The following is a 22,018-nucleotide window of genomic DNA, read 5'->3' on the forward strand; positions in this document are numbered from 1 at the left end:
TCCTTCTACAGATGTCCCTCTCACTGATCTTGTCTGTGGTGACTCTTTAAAGACCCTCTTCCTCCTCCTCCTCTTCCTCCACCACCATGTCCCAGCTGCTTCACGTGGAGATCCCCAGCTTCGGCAGCACCGTGCTGGGCTCCCTCAACGAGCAGCGCCTGCTGGGCCAGTATTGTGATGTCTCCATCCTGGTTAAAGGCCAGCCCTTTAAGGCCCACCGGGCTGTACTAGCCGCCAGCAGCCTCTACTTCCGAGACCTGTTCAGTGGCTCATCCAAGAGCCAGTTCGAGCTGCCCTCATCGGTGACTCCCGCCTGCTTCCAGCTTATATTATCCTTCTGCTACACGGGCAAGCTGACCATGGCAGCCAGCGAGCAGCTGGTGGTGATGTACACCGCCGGGTATCTTCAGATCCAGCATATTGTGGAGAGGGGCATGGACCTGATGTTCAAGGCCAACTCGCCCCACTGCGACTCCCAAACGGCTGCTATGGAGGAGCAGCAATCAGGCTCAGAGCCACAGAGTCCCAGCAACAACACCATGGCTGGGGCAGGGACCTCCATCCTGAGGCCGCAGGGCTGGTCCCCCTCCCTGGTGCTGCCCACACGGAAGATCAAACTGGAGGGATGCGATCCGACCCCACTAGGGTTGCCCAGCCTGAGTCATCATAAGAGAGGGTCCTCTTCATCTGAGCTGGGGGGACGGCTCTCCAGGGGAAGCTCATTGTTTTACACAGGTTCGGTCGGGACCACCATCTTCCCGGGGATGCAGCCCTACCCAGTGGCCGGGGGAGAGAGGTCCAGTCCTGGGGCCTCCAGCCTGCCCACCACAGACAGCCCTACCTCCTACCAGAACGAGGATGAGGAGTTTGAGGAAGAACCGTACGACGGGATCACGGAAGAGGCCTACAGTCAGATCTATGGGCGCTCAGCCAACCCATACGGAAGTAAGTATCAACTGTTGCTTGATAATGCTGTTACTGTATATATTTTACCTGGTATTTACCTTAGAACTACATGCTAGCAATTGTAGTTTTCTAGAAAATACTTTCCAGGACTGCGTCACATAAAGTGCTGCCCAATTCTCTGATAACCTCTTAGCATGAGAATATCCTTTGATGTCAAAGCAAAGGCTCCCTTGCAATATCTCACTTCATGAGTCAAATTAAGCAATATTCCTTTCATTTTGAAATGTAAGAATCAAAGAATATGTTGCGTATTATACAGACAAAAACAGCCATGTAGAAAAATGGTTTTAGGGGGCAATATTTAAGAAACGTATTACTAAATGTTGAGCTGGAGAATGGATCAGGTTAGTACTCTTGTATCAGGTAACACATTTGATATCCAAGCGTGCCAGTTTTGTAGGCTGTCCTATACATTGTTCTTACAAAATCATGAATGGATGTGTCATAAATAATGTCACATGTGGCTTCATAAAATGGGTTTCATATAATGCATCTCATAGCATGTCATAAATGATATAGATAATTTAGGCCTGCTTAACATTAGCATTGCATCATGTCATGTTTATAGTCAGTGGTGATTTTAGCATGTAAATCTTGGTGGGGAAAACCCAAAGCAATGTTGGGGGATGCATGCCAGCAAAACCACTACACAACACTAAACAATAGATTAATTGCACTATAACGGTGACAAATGGTGTCCACAAACTGCTAGGGCTTACATAAAGCTGTCCCAACAGCAGAGTCCCAACAGCAGTCCCAACACCTTACCACTGTTTCACCTGGCTATCAGCTGAGTCTTGTCTGGCAGTGAAACAGTTCAACCACATTTACTGCCTTTAAAAAAAAGCATAGCTGATATGGCTGACTTGCTTAAACAAATGTGGTTTCTACTGACAATTGAGATGTACAAACTATGTCATAAGGGGACAACAAGCAGATAAGATGCAATCTGTAATTTCGATTAATACATTAATGAGCGAGTTAGGACGAACATAGACAATATAACTACAGTATTTGTTCTGCACTTTTGAATGTACAGCGACAGAATTCAGAACATGGGCCGTTCTTACAGTGTTCTCCCTTTACACCAAGTAAGAACCATAGAATAAATATAGGGGGCATATAAGCAGACAATGAAAGATCTTACAAAATTCAATGATTATATTTCTCTAAAACAGGTTACAGGCTACATGTGCACCACCAAATCAGAACAGTAGGCGAAATTAAGAGGGGAAAATAGACCAAATTATTAGGGTGAGGCACATGGACTACTGACAGCTTACTACACTACATACACTTGGTATTACTTTCTTATCTACAGTGCACATATCTCCCTGGCATATTACATCATTTATGCAGCAGCATACAAGACATTTCTGGACTTACCTTATTGTGCTGTGCTTACTTGGAACAGGAAGGTGGCGCGGCGGTCCTTCGTTGGACTAATTTTGTCATCAAACTTTGTCATCAAAGTCTGGCATTCTCTGGATTTATGGTGCTTTCAGGACAACTGGGAACTCTGGGGGGGGGGGGGGGGGGGGGGGGTAGAATCATGATGACGTCAGTGATCTTCAGGTCGTAGCTCTAGAAAGAGGCCTGAGTTCCCGACTTACAATTCCGAGTTGGATGACCATTCCAAACTTATTTTCCCAGTCGGAGCTTGTTTTTTCCCCGAGTTCCCAGTTGTCTTGAACTCACTTAGGTCTGATTTCCCAGTTCCGATTAAACGGTTGTTTTGAGAGAGGCAGAAATCATGCTGGATTGAAAGTATGGCTAATGTTGAATGTTTATAATTTTAAGCTTGGAAAAGAGACCCTTAAACACAGAATTGGTACCACACACCCACTCCACTGAATTGCAGACCAGTGATTGCTTTGCAATGCTTACAGTTAGCCACTGATTCCTTCCAAACCACTCATAGTTGAATTTGCGATTTAGAACTGGTTGTGTAATGTTTATGTCCAAAGGCCGAAGAAAATTGTTTTATCTAGAATTTCTTTCCATTATTTGTCTTCATATGACAAGGATTAAAAAGGATTTACCAGTAGATTTGACTTGATTCATGATGATGACTGCTAGCTAAGAATTTGAAAGTATGATGTTGACATGATCAGTCCCAACAAAGCTACTGTAGATATAACTTGATTGTATCTGTGGCCAATGATCTTGAGCCTTCTTGGATGGGCACTTCTAATGTAACTCTATGGCAGCACCCAAGGGACTTGAATGTTCGAGCTCTACCCTTAGATTTGGCAGTGAAGCAGTGTCACCATGAGTGACAGAACACTGAGCCAATCACGGCGCAACTAGAGAACATTACCAACCCCTACGCTCCGTATTTTCCGCTGGCTGCCTCACCACCACAGAAAGCACTGAGCTAGGCAGAAACCCCTGCATTTTGGAGCTGCCTTACTCAAGAAAGCATAAAAAAGACCATGTTTGTATGGAGGGTTTATTAACTCAATGAAATGTATTTGACTTTTCTTTTACATTGATTGCAAACTGATATGTGACACGTATTAATGGAAAAATGTTGTTGCTGTGGGGCTTAAAACAGGCACTGAATGACAGGTCGCCACTGCTTATGGGACTTTATATAGGCATTTGGGAACGCTGTATGAAGTTATACATTTTACTGTACATCGTGACCAACAACAGCTCCTTTATCACAACTCTAATGCACACACACACACACACACTTCACTCTCCCTACTGCAGTGCTTCATATTTTTTGCTGCTCAAGGCATTGTTATTGGACAGGTTTGTCAAAGTCTAGAGTTTCAGCATTCTATCTGCAATCAGTCAGAGCACCCCAGGGTGACATTGTGGGATATTTGAGAGTGGTGTGTGTGTGTGTGTGTGTGTGTGTGTGTGTGTGTGTGTGTGTGTGTGTGTGTGTGTGTGTGTGTGTGTGTGTGTGTGTGTGTGTGTGTGTGTGTGTGTGTGTGTGTGTGTGTGTGTGTGTGTGTGTGTGTGTGTGTGTGTGTGTGTGTGTGTGTGTGTGAGTGCATTTCGTGCATGTGTTTCGTGCGATGTGTGCGTGCGTGCACGAGCATGTGTGTTTTTACTATCCTTGTGGAGACCAGAAGTACAATTCGGACAGGTGGTGACATTTTGCTGGCCCCCACAAGGAAAATTGCTATTTTAGGCTTAGGTTTAGGATTCGAGTTACAATTAGGGTTAGGGTTAGAATTAGGGTTGGGGTTAGAATTAGGGTTGAGGTTAGAATTAGGGTTGGGGTTAGAATTAGGGTTAGGGTTAGAATTAGGGTTGGGGTTAGGGTTTAGGGAAAATAGGATTTTGAACTGGAATCAATTGTTTGGTCCCCACAAGGATAGAAGAAGAAACGGGTGTGTGTGTGAGAGAGCACATCTGGTGTGTGTGGACGTGTCTGGTGTAAGTGTTTGTATGTACAGTATCTTGAGGTTAATGGGATGTTTTTGGGAGGGAATCCAAAGTTTGAAACCAGTAACTCTCTCTCCTGTGTCCTTCAAGGTGATGATACAGCACATTGCTTATCTGGAACTTAGAATTTATTAAACACCCTCACGACTAGATAGTAGTGTGTGTATGTGTGTGCCTCTCATTCTCTTTGTCATTCTGTCTCTCTGTATTTCACGTAGGGTGAACGCCTCCCTCTCTATAGAAAGGGTTTATAGTTCTATCCATAACTCTTCCCTATGAATTCCTACACTACAGAGTTAACCCTCCCCCTCTCCTCACCTGTCCCTCTCCAGTCCAGGACAAGCCAGAGATGGCAGCCATACCCCTGTCCCTGGAGAACCGCTCCTGTGTGCTGGTCCGTAGGGACCTGGTGGCCCTGCCCGCCAGCCTCATCAGCCAGATCGGATACCGCTGCCACCCCAAGCTCTACACCGAAGGAGACCCGGGGGAGAAACTGGAGCTGGTGGGAGGTATGCTGCATGGGAGATTGATGAATAGTGCAAGGTCTCTGTTGGTCTTTGGTAAAAGGGTTGAGGTACAGTGCGTTGCGAAAGTATTCGGCCCCCTTGAACTTTGCGACCTTTTGCCACATTTCAGGATTCAAACATAAAGATATAAAACTGTATTTTTTTTGTGAAGAATCAACAACAAGTGGGACACAATCATGAAGTGGAATGACATTTATTGGATATTTCAAACTTTTTTAACAAATCAAAAACTGAAAAATTGGGCGTGCAAAATTATTCAGCCCCTTTACTTTCAGTGCAGCAAACTCTCTCCAGAAGTTCAGTGAGGATTTCTGAATGATCCAATGTTGACCTAAATGACTAATGATGATAAATACAATCCACCTGTGTGTAATCAAGTCTCCGTATAAATGCACCTGCACTGTGATAGTCTCAGAGGTCCGTTAAAAGCGCAGAGAGCATCATGGGGCGGCAGGGTAGCCTAGTGGTTAGAGCGTTGGACTAGTAACCGGAAGGTTGCGAGTTCAAACCCCCGAGCTGACAAGGTACAAATCTGTCGTTCTGCCCCTGAACAGGCAGTTAACCCACTGTTCCCAGGCCGTCATTGAAAATAAGAATTTGTTCTTAACTGACTTGCCTAGTTAAATAAAGGTAAAAAAAAAAAAAAAAAAAAAAAAAAAAAAAAAAAAAAAAAAAAATGAAGAACAAGGAACACACCAGGCAGGTCCGAGATACTGTTGTGAAGAAGTTTAAAGCCGGATTTGGATACAAAAATATTTCCCAAGCTTTAAACATCCCAAGGAGCACTGTGCAAGCAATAATATTGAAATGGAAGGAGTATCAGACCACTGCAAATCTACCAAGACCTGGCCGTCCCTCTAAACTTTCAGCTCATACAAGGAGAAGACTGATCAGAGATGCAGCCAAGAGGCCCATGATTACTCTGGATGAACTGCAGAGATCTACAGCTGAGGTGGAAGACTCTGTCCATAGGACACCAATCAGTCGTATATTGCACAAATCTGGCCTTTATGGAAGAGTGGCAAGAAGAAAGCCATTTCTTAAAGATATCCATAAAAAGTGTCGTTTAAAGTTTGCCACAAGCCACCTGGGATACACACCAAACATGTGGAAGAAGGTGCTCTGGTCAGATGAAACCAAAATTGAACTTTTTGGCAACAATGCAAAACGTTATGTTTGGCGTAAAAGCAACACCCTGAACACACCATCCCCACTGTCAAACATGGTGGTGGCAGCATCATGGTTTGGGCCTGCTTTTCTTCAGCAGGGACAGGGAAGATGTTTAAAATTGATGGGAAGATGGATGGAGCCAAATACAGGACCATTCTGGAAGAAAACCTGATGGAGTCTGCAAAAGACCTGAGACTGGGACGGAGATTTGTCTTCCAACAAGACAATGATCCAAAACATAAAGCAAAATCTACAATGGAATGGTTCAGAAATAAACATATCCAGGTGTTAGAATGGCCAAGTCAAAGTCCAGACCTGAATCCAATCGAGAATCTGTGGAAAGAACTGAAAACTGCTGTTCACAAATGCTCTCCATCCAACCTCACTGAGCTCGAGCTGTTTTGCAAGGAGGAATGGGAAAAAATGTCAGTCTCTCGATGTGCAAAACTGATAGAGACATACCCCAAGCGACTTACAGCTGTAATCGCAGCAAAAGGTGGCGCTACAAAGTATTAACTTAAGGGGGCTGAATAATTTTGCACGCCCAATTTTTCAGGTTTTGATTTGTTAAAAAAGTTAGAAATATCCAATAAATGTCGTTCCACTTCATGATTGTGTCCCACTTGTTGTTGATTCTTCACAAAAAAATATAGTTTTATATCTTTATGTTTGAAGCCTGAAATGTGGCAAAAGGTCGCAAAGTTCAAGGGGGCCGAATACTTTCGCAAGGCACTGTAAAAGGAATGGAAAGGGGGATACCTAGTCAGGTTGAGATTAGATCAAATGCTGTATGAAATGTTCAAGTTCAAGTTGATTTGCCATTTGCTATAAATACTTTGGAAATCGTATTCATAAGAGTTGTCACATAAGTGATGGGAATAAAGGGATACAAAATAAGTGATGGAGTGAAATAGCACTGTCAGGGTGATAGAGTACTTTTACAGCATACATGTTTCATGAAAGAATTGAGAGGCTGGCAGATTTGGGTTGTAAAGTAGCGATAGAAACACAGAGCAATGGAGTAGTGATAGAAACACAGGGTAATGGAGTAGCGATAGAAACACAGTGTAATGGAGTAGTGATAGAAACGGTAATGGATTAGTGATAGAAACACAGGGTAATGGAGTAGTGAAAGAAACACAGGGTAATGGAGTAGTGATAGAAACACAGGGTAATGGAGTAACGATAGAAACACAGTGTAATGGAGTAGTGATAGAAACAGGGTAATGGGTTAGTGATAGAAACAGGGTAATGGAGTAGTGAAAGAAACACAGGGTAATGGAGTAGTGATAGAAACACAGGGTAATGGAGTAACGATAGAAACACAGTGTAATGGAGTAGTGATAGAAACAGGGTAATGGGTTAGTGATAGAAACACAGGGTAATGGAGTAATGATAGAAACACAGTGTAATGGAGTAGTGATAGAAACAGGGTAATGGGTTAGTGATAGAAACACAGGGTAATGGAGTAGTGAAAGAAACACAGGGTAATGGAGTAGTGACAGAAACACAGGGTAATGGAGTAGTGATAGAAACACAGTGTAATGGAGTAGTGATATAAACAGGGTAATGGAGTAGTGATAGAAACACAGGGTAATGGAGTAGTGACCGAAACACAGGGTAATGGAGTAGTGATAGAAACACAGGGTAATGGATTAGTGATAGAAACACAGGGTAATGGAGTAGTGATAGAAACAGGGTAATGGAGTAGTGATAGAAACACAGGGTAATGGAGTAGTGACCGAAACACAGGGTAATGGAGTAGTGATAGAAACACAGGGTAATGGATTAGTGATAGGGAAACCTATTTCACTCAGGGAGCTCTCTATCATACCACCCAAGGTACATCTGTGTTTATGACACGGGGCCAGCTGATGAACTGTCACCTGTGTGCTGGCATCAAACACAAAGTCCTACTGCGTCGCCTGCTCGCCACGTTCTTCGACAGGTAAGTCAAAGCTAGTCTAAAGGTATTGATTAATAATGACATTATTTACATGTTTTAGGTGTGACTCAGATTCAGAAGATGTTAACCTTGTCAGTATAGATTTATAATGATCTGTTTCATGTGGGGTCATATTCACACTCAAAATTCTTCCACATATCCAACTTACATTTACATTCCTTGCTTTCAAAGTGTAATATATATGTATGAATGTATATTCTCAAGTCAGCATAAATCTATGGTTTGGAGTGCAGCACAGTCAGTCGTGTTGAGACATGTAATCCTATGGGCTTGGTGTTACCGCTGCCCTCTGGTGTTGGCTCTGTGTGCCTGCAGGAACACCCTGGCTAACAGCTGTGGAACTGGCATCCGTTCCTCTACCAGTGACCCCAGTAGGAAACCTCTGGACAGCCGTGTGCTCAATGCTGTCAAACGTGAGTCTGGCGCTGGTCAAATGTTGATCTTACATTGTGAAATATGGAGGATAATGGTTCATGGGGATGGCAGCCTCTGTTGAATGATTATTGTTTAAGAGTCAAACTGTTGTAGATGATTTGTGAGATTATGACTGAAGAGGTGTGAATTCATGGAAGTTCAAGTACATTTTAACATCACTTGTTTAAGTGTAATATTTGTTTTATTATTTTAAAAAACAACGATCAACTATGCATATATAGTTCCAGTCAAAAAATTGGGCACAACTGCTCATTGAAGGTTTAAAAAAAAAATCTAATTCTAGAATAATAGTGATGACATCAAAACTATGAAATAACACATGGAATCATGTAGTCATCAAAAAAGGGTCAAACAAATCAAAATATATGCTATAATTTAGATTCTTCAAAGTAGCCATCCTTTGCCTTGATGACATCTTTGCACACTCTTGGCATTCTCTCAACCAGTTTAATGAGGTAGTCACCTGGAATGCAATTAAAATAACAAGTGTGCCTTGTTAAAAGTTCATTTGTGGAATTTCTTTCCTTCTTAATGCGTTTAGGACATTTCAAGAACTTTGAAAGTTTCTTCAAGTGCAGTCGCAAAAACCATCAAGCACTATGATGAAACTGGCTTTCATGAGGACCTACACAGGAAAGGAAGACCTAGAGTTACCTCTGCTGCAGAGGATACGTTCATTAGAGTTAACTGCACCTTGTGAATTGACTTGAGACACATCTCAACATCAACTGTTCAGATGAGACTATGTGAATCAAGCCTTCATGGTCGAATTGCTGCAAAGAAACCACTACTAAAGGACACCAATAGAAGATGAGACTTGCTTGGGCCAAGAAACACGAGCAATGGACATTAGAAAGGTGACAATCTGTCTTTCGGTCTGATAAGTCCAAATGTGAAATTTTTAGTTCCAACCGCCGTGTCTTTCTGAAATGCAGAGTAAGTGAACGGATAATCTCTGCATGTGTGGTTCCCATCATGAAGCATGGAGGAGGAGATGTGATGGTGTGGGGTCTTTTGCTGGTGACACTGTCTGTGTCTTTTGCTGGTGACACTGTCTACCACAGCATTCTGCAGCAATACGCCATCCCATCTGGTTTGCGCTTAGTGAGACTATAATTTGTTTTTCAACAGGACAATGACCCAAAACACACCTCCAGGCTGTGTAAGGGCTATTTGACCAAGGAGAGTGATGGAGTGCTGCATCAGATGACCTGGCCTCCACAATCACCCAACCTCAACCCAATTGAGATGGTTTGGGATTAGTTGGACCGCCGAGTGAAGTGCTCAGCATATGTGGGAACTCCTTCAAGACTTTTGGAAAAGCATTCCTCATGAAGCTGGCTGAGAGAATGTCAAGAGTGTGCAAAGCTGTAATCAAGGCAAAGGGTGGCTTCTTTGAAGAATCTAAATTATAGCATATATTTTGATTTGTTTAAAAGTTTTTGGTTACTATATCATTTCCATATGTGTTATTTCATAGTTTTGATGTCCATTATTATTCTACTATGTAGAAAGTATTAAAAATAAAGAAAAACCCTTGAATCAGTAGGTGTGTACAAACTTTTGACTGGTACTGTTGACTGAGCCACAGGCAAAACGGCTACTGACTTACAAAGCTGAATGTCTTCCAACTCCCCCCTCTCTAGTCTACTGTCAGAACTTTGCGCCCAACTTCAAGGAGAGTGAGATGAACGTGATCGCCGCTGACATGTGCACCAACGCGCGGCGCGTCCGCAAACGCTGGCTGCCCAAGATCAAGTCCATGCTACCCGACGGCATGGAGGTCTACCGGGCTGGTGTGGGGGTGGCCGCTGGTGTGGGCCTGGGCCTGGCCCTGGGAGCCGCCGGACCCGGGGTGGTGCTCCCCTTCGAAACCGACTTCAAATCCCTGACCCCCTCTAGCCTTTCCCTGGACCAGAGGCTGTACCCGGAACTCAAGGACCCACTCAGGACTCACGCCCTGTTGGACATGGGCAGCCCGGGATCGGGGGTGGCTGTAGGGGAGGACGTGGACGCAGAGATTGTTGGTTCCCAGGCAGGGGGGGATGAGCAGCAGGAGGAGGAGGAAATGGGGTTGGATGGTGTGGAGGGAACGATGATGCCGGGAGGCGAGGCCGGAGAGAGGGGTAACATGGCCCCGGGACAGGAAGGGGAGGAGTTTTGAGACGGCCTGATAGTGAACGGGCAGTGAATATCCCCTGACTACTGTCTCCGATCCATCCAGCGCCACACTTTGTCTATCGCTTGCTATTTCTTTTCTCCTCCATCTCTTGTCCTCCTCCACGCTCTCCAAAGGGAACCTCTCAGCACGAGAAGCCACGCTTGCAGAACTTACAGTACTGTGCAATGAACAAACACACACACAAAAACACACACACTGCAGTGTATTCTTTAGCAGGACAGGGAGTACAAGAAGTACAAGAAGTACAAGATTTTTTATGCTGAACAGACACAGGCATTGCTGGGGAACAAGCAGAATGACTTAGTGAATATAAGAAATCTCTCATTTAAAAATGGAAAAACATTACTTTACTATTTCTCTAGATATTTTTTTGTGTTCTGGTTCATCTTCAAGACCCAATTGTAGAAAACTGAACAAAGTAACACTGTTGTGTTATCATTCCTGTATAGCAGTAGAACTTGCTACATAACAGTTTCATCTATGGAATAGATCAGATAAGACTGTAAAATGATAGCCCTCTTCTTGGAATAGATAGATAGATGTATATGATCATTTAAAACACAATACAACCACACATGTGGATATTGCATTTAAAATCATCAAGTTTGACACAAAAAAAGTTTGAAAACATATCTCCATTGTGATCCTCTTAAATAAATGGTTAAAACATAAACATAGTAATCCTAGGGTACACAGTAGACCTAAACTACCAGGCATACTTGGGTTACAGATATAATAATAATTAATACATTATTGTTTAACCTGTATTGCGCTTTTCAAAGGAAAGCAGAATGGGTTCTGAAAATAACCTCAGTAACGCTGAAGCACCTCAGGCTGTGTGAGAGACTGAACGTACAGTTCTCTACAGGAACAACATGGATCAGTGTATTTAACACAAATGACCATGCTCCTTCTTTAAGTGCCACACAAATTCTTGGACGATATCATATGATCTCATCTCAACATACAGAGCAACAAATCAGTTGAACAATTGCATGTGGGGGAAAAACCAAGCATGTGATTTTGTGACAGAGAAGAGAAACTTTTAACCTCTTACCCTGTTGCTTAAGGGTTGTGGTTTTCCAACTGATTGAACACTTGATCTGGAAATATGAAGGGCTTTTTTGTCTATGGATCATCCTTATACAAGATTATTTATTCTATTAGCCAGTCAATGCAATGCCTGTGTCTTTTGGTGGATAGACTCACGTATATACACACACTGTTCCCACACACCTTGTGATTTTAACATCTGATGCAGTACAGATGCATCTGAGACACTGACCAACCAGCTTAACAGTGTTTACATCATTTAGCACACCTTTACAAAAAAACACACAGTATCACAATGCCAGAGACACAAACATGCACTAACACAACGCTTGCATGCAAAATGAGTACAGAGAATCAACAACAACAGCAGAGCCATTTATGAATCTGCATACAGAAAACAATCAGCAGTTGCCTGAAGATAGATCATTAATACTCCAAGGAGGAGAGACTGGTATATGTGTTTCTCTTCGGAGTCATGCGTTTGGCCTACGTTTGACCCAGATTAGTGTAACCTGGGTTTGGCCTTGGCCTGGGGTGGAGGCATGCTAGAGACATGCTGAGAAGAAATGATTGACACCGACTGCAGCACCCAGCCTACAGCTTCCTTTCATCCTCCAACAATTTTTGTTGTTGTAAATTATTGAATGAAACTAATATGAGAAATTTCTTCTGGCTTATTTGAAGAGGTTATAGGGAGGGTTTTGATGGTAAACTTATGGAGCTGCTGAGATATGACTGTTCTAAAGAAGTAACTGACATTTGCCCCCTTATCTTGGAAGGTTTGAGGTTAGTGGACTTGGACGGGCGGTCATGCTGACGACGACAGTTAGGGAGATGAGAGACAAAATGTTGCACAGCGGCATTTACTAGTTTTGTCGCACTTTTTCTGTTCTAGCTGTTCATTTTTGCCACAAGTAGGGAGTCTAAATGGAAGGGTTGCTTGGGGTAACATATTGATAGGCCTATCAGACACCCACACGGTATGTATGTTATAGTTCATGAATGTGTACTTAATCTAACACCTGGTTAAAAACATGAGGTTTAATCAACTCCCAAAACAGTCATTTGAATGGACAGCCTTTTTTTGTTGTTTTATAATTGCATGATGGGAAAGCACATCATGTTTGTTAGATATTATTGTTCTGGAAACATCTATATTTACTAAAAAAACAAGATTGATCTGGTTTCAGAAACAAATCTATTTTTGTCCCCAATGTCATTCGACTACAGCTTACACTGGGCCAACTTTCAAAACGCTGGCATGCTTGGCATAACATAACAATGAAACAAGAGAGAACAAACAAGATCACATTTCCTCTTTCCAAGGCTTTATTATATGTGCCATTTTCAAGATTGGGCCAGTTGTGTTGTGTTTAATATATATATATATGATCCTGTCGTATGGTTCTTTTGGGGATGGTCCTGTTTCTGTAATTAGGAGTCCAGATTTATAATTGCACTAGCTAGGAAATGAGAAAACAAATAAGTTTACAAGAGTATTTTTGGAGAAATGTGACCAGCAGGGAAGGGGGATGAGTGAATGGTTGTTTGAGACTGTGGGTGAATGTAAACTGTAGCACTGCTTCAGCTGGTTTCTAGCCCTGGTAGAGCATAGGAACAGTACTGTACATTAAAGTACAGGATCTTGGTGCCACAAGATACAATTATTTTCTAGCAGCTTGTACAGTGTTGCATCTGCTCATATAAAGTGGGCCGGAGAATGGAATAACATTAACAATTATTTGAAAGAAAGGTGACCGACTTTCCGTCTTAAGGGCACTAGAGCTGCTGTGTGATTTCAATAAAGAAGGATGGTGAAGATGTCTGCCGATGTCGGTGAATACCCAAATATACAGTCAAACTTGCCATGTTTGTTGGCCTATTGATAGGTTGATCACTTATTCTATCTACATCCCCAACAAGAAACCAATTATGTTCCTTGTTCTTTATCTCATCTATAATTAAACCTGCTTGTTGCAATTCATTAATAAGATAGGACAGATAGACGGTCCGAATACCAAGCCTGTAATATAAGTAATAACTGCTTTCTCCTTTGGTCGATTTGCATGTGCAACCACTACTGGCTCTAAGGGGAAGTGAAATGCTTTCCAGTGCAATACTGTCATCAGGTAGGGAGTTTCCCTGTGATGGGAAATGTTGATACGTGTCCTGTTCTGAAGAAGGGGCGGGGATCAGTGCCTTAATCAAGACTGCAGGGGAAGAGTGTATTGTGCTTAATCATCTGTTTGTTTTGGGACTTCGACAAATAATTAAACTAGCTTTATTAGAGTCATGATGACAGAATGGAGAGCCAGGTATTGTTTTTTATGTACAGTTCTGAATGCTAAGGTAAAATAAGTGCTGACAATAAATAGGCTTTGTTTTCACAGAATACATTGGCAGGCGAGGTTAGAATGTTGGAGGGGACTTGCTTAGAAAAGTACCCCTTTACTGTGTGCTCCTGTAAGCAAATAATACAAATATTAAGACTCTGGTATGGAGCGATTTCAGTTTCAACATAAATTGTATTTGAATTCCATAATATTTTATTCGTATTAGGATATTACATTTGAATTTAATATTTTTGAATTTGTAATGCACAAATGCATGAATTTAACTTGTATTTCATGATTTGAAACTGAATTGAATGAATATTGCATTCAGTTTTAAAATTATATTTCAATTCATTCAGTTTCAATATGGTGGATATTGCATTCATTGTCTGTTTATCAAGTTTACAAACTATAATTTCAAATTCATCGAAGTTTCATATATTCAATTTCTCAGATGAATTCAGATTTAGTTTTCAAATAAAACTCTCTAAATGTAGATTCAAAACTACAGACCGTGTACTTTGCCAGCCAGGAGAGGTAGAGGAGAACAGATGCTCTCTGTGGTAAACCAAAGCTTCTGGCGGTTTCTAAAGCCAATTTTCTTCCTATGAATTTGTCTCAGCTGTTTTGGTTATAAGCTATTATAACCCCATTCCAGGAAGCTAAGACTCTCTGGAACATGGACATGCCTTCTGTTCCCGTCTATGATGAATCACAGGTGCACAGGACACGTTAAAAGGGAGTGTCATACAAAAAATGCTATTTGGTCCCCATAAGAATATAGTAGAATAGCCCTGTCATAGCTATTCTAAGGATAGCCTTTCCACTCCCTATTTCTTATTGTTCTTGTGACTAACTGGGTTAGAACCAGGTCTCTTGCATGTCACAAGACTGTGTTAGCCCTCTAAGCTGAAACTCAAAGGGATGAATTCAGGAAGCTAACACAAGTCTTAATGTGTTCAGCAAGGTTACTCATCAAAAGAGCGTGGTTCTTTGAACCACCTCAGTTACATTTCACCCCCTTTGACCTCATACTCAGAGATCACGGCACCAATATAGCTAACTGGGTTTGAAATCAGGCCTACTGCTCAACACATTCTGTGGCAAACAGAAGCAGAAGGATCTGTCCACCCCATTTAATGAGAGTGCAGCAGAGTTGGTTTGGTGATCCATGCATGTGATGAGCAACCTTGCCTGAGACCTGAAGACGTGTTTATTTGACTGATGGGGTTCTAACCCAGGGCTCATGTGCGCCAGACAATGCAATTTTTCAGGTCTCAGACAAGTTACTCATTATGCGAGCGTGGTCACCGAACCACCTGTCTTACACTTCACCCCCCTTTGACCTCCTCCTTGAAGAGACCCTTCCAAGTCACAGAACCAATGTCTAGGATAACACAGTCAACCCAGTAAATCACGTTACTCTTGTAATGACTATCCTTACCAGAGACTTGAAACTAACACTTCTAACACAAACTCAGACATGTCAAACTAACACATCTTTAGGTCTCAGGCAAGGTGGCTCATCAAATGAGCGTGAACCACCAAACACGCTCATTTCATGAGTAACCTGAGTTCGAGTCTCAGTATGAGCTGAATCATTGGGAAGCAGTAACGTTAAAGGAAAAATCCACCTAAAAACAATATTTTTGTATTTTTTTCAATAATACAGTCCCAAAGTGTGTTGCATGTCAGCTGTTAAGTTTTCAAGATATTGGACTTTCAAGAAGTAAAGTGTCACTTGCCACATCATCATGATGATGCAAAATGCATCATATGACGCAAAAGACATATGGCATGTGACACTTTGCTTTTTGAAAATCCTATATCTTGTAAACATGACTGCTGACATGCAAAACATTTTGGGATTGTATCAACAGTGGACTTTAAAAATATATATATATATATTTTGGGTGGAGTTTTCCTTTAATAAGCCAGCAGCGAGTCGTCCTTTACATGAACTTCTTGAATTTTTACCTATAATCAAATCCAAATCTATTCAAATTTCTAGGCTTTAGCTAAATGGGCTAACACAGTCTTGTGACATGCAGGAGATCTGTTTCAAACCTTTTCACTCACAAGAGAAATATTAAATAGGGAGTGGAAAGGCTATCCTTAGAAGGGCTATGACCGGGGCTATTCAACTATATATTCTTATGGGGGCCAAATTGTGTTTTTTGTGACACTCCCTTCTTACGTGTCCTGCGCAGCCTGTGATCATTATAGAGGTGAACAGAAGGCACGTCCATGTTCCAGACTGTCTTAGCTTTCAGGAACCGGGTCATAATAGCTTATAACCAAAAATTATTCAAACGCTAGAGCCAAATTCATAGAAAGAAAATCAATTCAACATGTCACATTGGCTCTAGAAGCTTCCGTTTACCACAGAGAGTGTTTGATTCTATCTGTTCTCCTCTACCTTTCCTGGCTGGGAAAGTACCAGAATGTTGTCTCTGGTTTTGAATCTGAATTTAGAGAACTTCTGCCCCTGAACAAGGCAGTAAACTCACTGTTCCTCGGGCAATCGTTGAAAATAAGAATTTGTTCTTAACTGACTTGCCTAGTTAAATAAAAGTAAAATAAAATTTGAAAAAATGAATTTGAAAACTAAATCTGAATGCATCTGATCCTTTGAATGTATGAAACTTTGATACCCTTGAAATGCTACTTTGTCAAATTGATACACATACAATTAATGCAATATCTACCATATTGAAACTGAATGTATAAATATTGAATTTTAATATTCAATTAAATTGAAATATAATTTAAAACGGAATGCAATATTCATTCAATTCAGTTTCAAATCTTGAAATACAAGTTCAATTTAGGAATTCAATGATTACATTTGTGCATTACAAATTCAAAAATATGAAATTTAAATTAAATATCCTAATACAAATACAAAAGTATGGAATTCACACACAATTTCTGTTGACACTGAAATCGCTCCATATTCTGGACTCTAGCTCCAATCCATTTGCCTTCTTGAATTGCAGCACAGTATGTGTCAACACGAGAAACACTATACTGTGACGTTTTGCATGGGCATGCTTCTATAGGTCTAGCAATTCTGACAGGCTAGAATAGTGGCATATTATCACATACACAGTAGATTAGAAACCTTTGTTAGTTTCATGATACTTGATCAAATAATGACTAAGTTTACTCCACTTCTTGTCAGTAGTGATCTATACTGCCTGAGTAGCAGAATATTTAGTTATTGGTGTCATTTGTTATTTCAAATCCACCTGAATAACATGTAGACTTGATCAATCTGAAATATATATCACACACTCAACAGTTATCACCATGAATGATCACAGACTGGAAAGGCTTCAAATGAGCCATGGAGTAGGCTACAGTAGTACAAACTTTACCCATAGGAACCCTTGTTTTTATACATTGTCTTTGTTTAATGCTTCAACCTGTTTATATCTGATTCACTTCCTGCCTGCCTTACTGCATCTGTTGTACCTAAATCTTTCCAAGACACACAACAAAAAATTACTTAACCCCACTTTTTGTGGGGTCGAAGTTATAAATGAAATTATGCTGCGCTAGAAAACTGAGTGAAACTCAGAGAATGTTGTGGCTAACCTAAAGAGAGTGAGCTCTGTTTGTGGTTGCTGAAAAGAATGCTGTCCCATATGTATGTAATATAATGTTCTAGTTTACAATGTTTACTTAGTGTAGCACTTAGCTATTTCTTCAAATATAGGCCTAATCTGAAACTGCATTTTAGACCAACTTGTCCAACAAAACTGAATGAACACAATGAGCAGGAAAGATTGTGGGATTGTAGCGAGTGGGTGCTGAGGTCCACCAATTTGGCAACGCGCTGTGGATGGTCTGCACACAGTAGCCTACACTGAGCTGTTAAGTGTTCCCCGTACCAACTGCTTTGTGTGCCATTTGGTTACCCAATTCTTACAGAACCCACTTATACAGTGTTCATTCTTCTAGTATGGTGGTCATGGAAGGGGAGGTTCTACACTAACTACAGGTCCTTTCGTATGGATTGCCGATATGACGAAATCCGTCAGGAAATCCCTGTGTGTTTCTTCTTAGGATCAGTGACGAAATAACAACAGGTCTTTGTTCAATGACTGTAATATAATGCATGCTGAAACATTGAGACGCCCATTAAATTAGTCCTACGAAACTGAGTCCATGATCCAGACACACCATGCAATTATTTTCAAAGGTATATCAGGCTCTTTGCTATGGTCAGCTCTGAGCCTAGGACAAAGAAAAATATTATATTTGAGTGCATTTCGTCTACCGATGCAAAACCTCCTATTGACCGTTTGCATAAACCCACCCAGCTTACAGAAATTGTAATAACTACAGTAAGGCTTGAGGTATTGTAAGACTGACTACTGTAATGGATGTGCATGTGAACCTATAGACAGACTCGGAAAATAACTGCACTAAGTTTGTTTGTTTGTCTTTGAACATAATGCCAGCACTTTAGAAATAATAAAATCAAAAAATATTTCAAAATGTAAGAGTGAAGGTTGGAGGACAGTCTTAAGTCTCTGGGAGCAACCTTTAAAGCCATGTTCTTAGAGCGCTGACAATCAGAACAGGGAAGACCCACCTGCACTATGGGAGATGTGTCATCAATAGCTGGGCTCCTGCTAATTCCTGCCTTGTTGCTTCCAGCTTTGCTATTGGTCCATGTGAGCTACCTACTCCAGAAAGGAGGCCTGTGGCAGTGCCAACTCTGGCCCTCGGGGTTGCCTAGGCAACTGCATGTTCTCTGTGCACCTCTCTCAGCTACTGTAGATTTGACTGAGAACCTGATTGATCTAGGACCTGCTGTGTTTTTTACTCCTAAATGTCACGGTCAGGATGTGGATAGTTTAAGTTGATTCTAGAGCAGCACTTTGGGGTAACTTAGCTTACTTGACTAATCTATGCCTTTATGACAACCCACAGGGCATACACTGCTTGAATCAACGTTGTTTCCACATCATTTCAATGAAATTGAATTGATGCTTGTCCCCAGTGGGAAGTGACTTTTGACATTTGTCGATGTCTGAGAGATTGAGTTCCATTAAGCTGGAACCTGGCAAAATGGGACAGGAGAATGGGGTTGGTTTTAATGGGGGTGGAACTATGTGACCGCTTTATATTTGAAAAGATAATGATTAAAATGTATATGCGCCTTCTGACTCAAGCATCAATAATATATACAAGAGAAACATAAGATGCTACTTTTGATGTTGCATAAAGAACAAACAAATCTCCATTCCAAATATGTTTTTTTCCTTCCACCGCCAGTTTTAGTTGAGGTTGACATTGTGTAGTTCACGAGTAAATTGATTTCTTTCAAATGCAATACTTTGAAGTCTGCCTTCTAATAAAACTCCTTACTTCAACATATATTCCAGTCTTCTTGTTTTATATTCCCTGTTTGTCGTTATTCTTCTTCTTTAAACTGGCCACTTCAACATGTACCAGTCCTTGTTGAACTGGTATCAACATGAATAGAGCAATTGGCATGGTAGTCCAATACAGTGTTCAGAAAACTCTGGAAACAAATAGAAAAGGTTTCTCAAAATGATTAGTAGTTACTCTAGGTCCCTCAAATTATAATCTTGACCTCGAAGCGGTTTCACTGCTTCTTTTATTATTCTTATTCCTTCCCTCTAATCAAGGTCTGATTTAGACCTGGGACACCAGGAAGGTGCAATTCATTATCAGGTAGAACAGAACCAGCAGTACTCCCCACCTCGATCATAGGGTAAGATAGGAATTCCCCTGCTCAGGTGTATCACTTTTAGTCACACGACAGTATGGAAAATAAAAAGCTATTGGGACAAAGCCAAGGCCAATGGGGGACATGATAGGTTCGATCACCCAAACCAAAAAATAAGATGATAAGATATTGGTAAAATTACAAGAAATTTGCTCTAAAACAGCAAAATTCCCCACTGGGCATACACTTTGTTGATTCAATGTTGTTATGACATTGAAACAACGTGGAATAAATAAAAAATGTAATAAAAATTGTCACATGCTTTGTAGACAACAGGTGTAGACTAACAGTGAAATGTTTACTTAGGTGTCCTTTTCCAATGCAGAGTTAAAGATAAGATACACATTATATATATATATATATATATATATATATATATATACAGTATATATATATATATATATATATATATATATAGGAATAAATACAAAGTGAATAGCAAATAAAAATAACAAGTAAAAATAGCATGGCTATACAGTGCCTTCAGAAAGTATTCACAACCCTTTCTCCACATTTTGTTGTGTTCCAGCCTGAATTTAAAATGGATTCAATTGAGATTTGTTGGTCACTGGCCTACACACAAAGTGTGCCAAAGTGGAATAGTTTTTTTTTTTTTAAACAAATTAATTAAAAATGAAAAGCTGGAATGCCTTGAGTCAATAAGTATTCAACCACTTTATTATGGAAAGCCTAAATAAGTTCAGGAGTAAAAGCATGAGATGAGCTCATCTCTGTACTACACACATACAGATAATTGTAAGGTCCCTTAGTTGAGCAGTGAATTTCAAACTCAGGTTCAACCACAACGTCTCACAAAGAAATGCAACTATTGATAGATGGATATTTTTTTTTAAAGCAGACATCGAATAACCCTCGACTGCGTCTATTGATGGTGTATCAATAGACTCAGTCACTACAAAGATACAGAAGTCCTGGCCTCCCGAGTGGCGCAGCAGTTTAAGGCACTGCATAGCCATGCTAGAAGCGTCACTACAGACACTGGTTCATTCCCAGGCTGTGTCACAACCGGCAGGGTAAATCAACAACATTGTAATTACTCCATAATACTAACCTAATTGATAGAGTGAAAATAAGGAACAGAATAAAAATATTCTAAAACATGCATCCTGTTTGCAACAAGGCCCTAAAGTAATATTACAAAAGACTTGGCAAAGCAATTCACTTTTTGTCCTAATACAAAGTGTTATGTTTTATTGGATTTGCCACAAACATATCTCCATATATTCAAGCATAGTGGTGGCTGCATCATGTTATGAGTATGCTTGTAATCGTTAAGGACTAGGGGAGTTTAAGTATAAAAAAGTAACGGAATGGAGCTAAGCACAGGCAGAACACTAGAGGAAAACTTGATTCAGTCTGCTTTCCACCAGACACTGGGAGATGAATTCACCTTTCAGCAAGACAATAACCTAAAACACAAGGCCATATCTACACTGACGCTGCTTACCAAGAAGACAGTTGTTTAAAAAAAATGGTGTAGTATTGTGTGTAGATGGGGGAGAAAAATATCAATTTAATTCATTTTGATTTCAGGTTGTAACACAACAATATGTGAAATAAGGGGTATGAATACTTTCTGAAGGTACTTTATATAGGGAGAGAAAAACATGGCTATATACAGGGAGTACTAGTACCGAGTCGATGTGCAGTGGTACGAGGTAATTAAGGCAACTATGAACTGTACATATACAGTAGGTAGGGGTAAAGTGACTAGGCAATATGATAGATAATAGACAGTAGCAGCAGCATATGTGGTGAAAGTGGCTCTGGGTGGCTGGAGTCTTTGATAAATGTTGGGCCTTCCTCTGACACCGCCTGGTATAGAGGTCCTGGATGGCACGGAGCTCAGCCCCAGTGATATACTGGGCCGTACGCACTACCCTCTATAGCGCCTTGCGGTCGGATGCCAAGCAGTTGCCATACCAAGCGGTGATGCAGCCAGTCATGGTGCAGTTGAATAACTTTGAGGATCTAAGGGCCCATGACAAATCTTTTCAGCCTTAAATAAAATAAAATGGTATTTCTCACATGCGCCAAATACAACACCTTACCGTGAAATGCTTACTTACAAGCCCTTAACCAACAATGCAAAAATTGTTTTATATTTACTAAATAAACTAAAGTTTTAAAAAAGTTACGCAATAAAATAACTATAGTGAGGCTATACACAGGGGGGACCGGTACCGAGTCAAT

At 40.9% G+C, this 22,018-nt stretch overlaps 1 protein-coding gene and 1 long non-coding RNA gene across 10 annotated transcripts in view; both read left to right on the forward strand.

Annotated features, from left to right (window-relative positions):
• Positions 1-13,570, forward strand: part of LOC110523614 (nucleus accumbens-associated protein 2) — a 43,276-nt gene extending 29,706 nt beyond the window's left edge. For 6 of the 9 annotated variants that reach the window (XM_036977285.2, XM_036977284.2, XM_036977287.2 and 3 more), the window contains 5 exons: positions 12-945; positions 4,704-4,880; positions 7,911-8,016; positions 8,350-8,447; positions 10,116-13,570. In XM_036977285.2, the coding sequence (XP_036833180.1) occupies positions 87-945; positions 4,704-4,880; positions 7,911-8,016; positions 8,350-8,447; positions 10,116-10,633 (1,758 nt within the window). In that variant the 5' untranslated portion in view covers positions 12-86 and the 3' untranslated portion in view covers positions 10,634-13,570. Of the gene's footprint in view, positions 1-11; positions 946-4,703; positions 4,881-7,910; positions 8,017-8,349; positions 8,448-9,010 lie in introns of all 9 variants that reach the window. The other 3 variants (XM_090234507.1, XM_090234508.1, XM_090234509.1) reach the window with 2 other exon arrangements.
• On the forward strand, positions 9,404-10,014 carry LOC149983248 (uncharacterized). The gene is made up of 2 exons (XR_016495991.1): positions 9,404-9,514; positions 9,601-10,014. It is a non-coding gene; the product is annotated as an uncharacterized LOC149983248 (long non-coding RNA).
• Positions 13,571-22,018: the final 8,448 nt, after the last annotated feature.

The sequence above is a fragment of the Oncorhynchus mykiss genome, chromosome 5 (genome assembly GCF_057628025.1).
Source record: "Oncorhynchus mykiss isolate SJ-2025 chromosome 5, ASM5762802v1, whole genome shotgun sequence".
Lineage (NCBI taxonomy): Eukaryota > Metazoa > Chordata > Actinopteri > Salmoniformes > Salmonidae > Oncorhynchus > Oncorhynchus mykiss.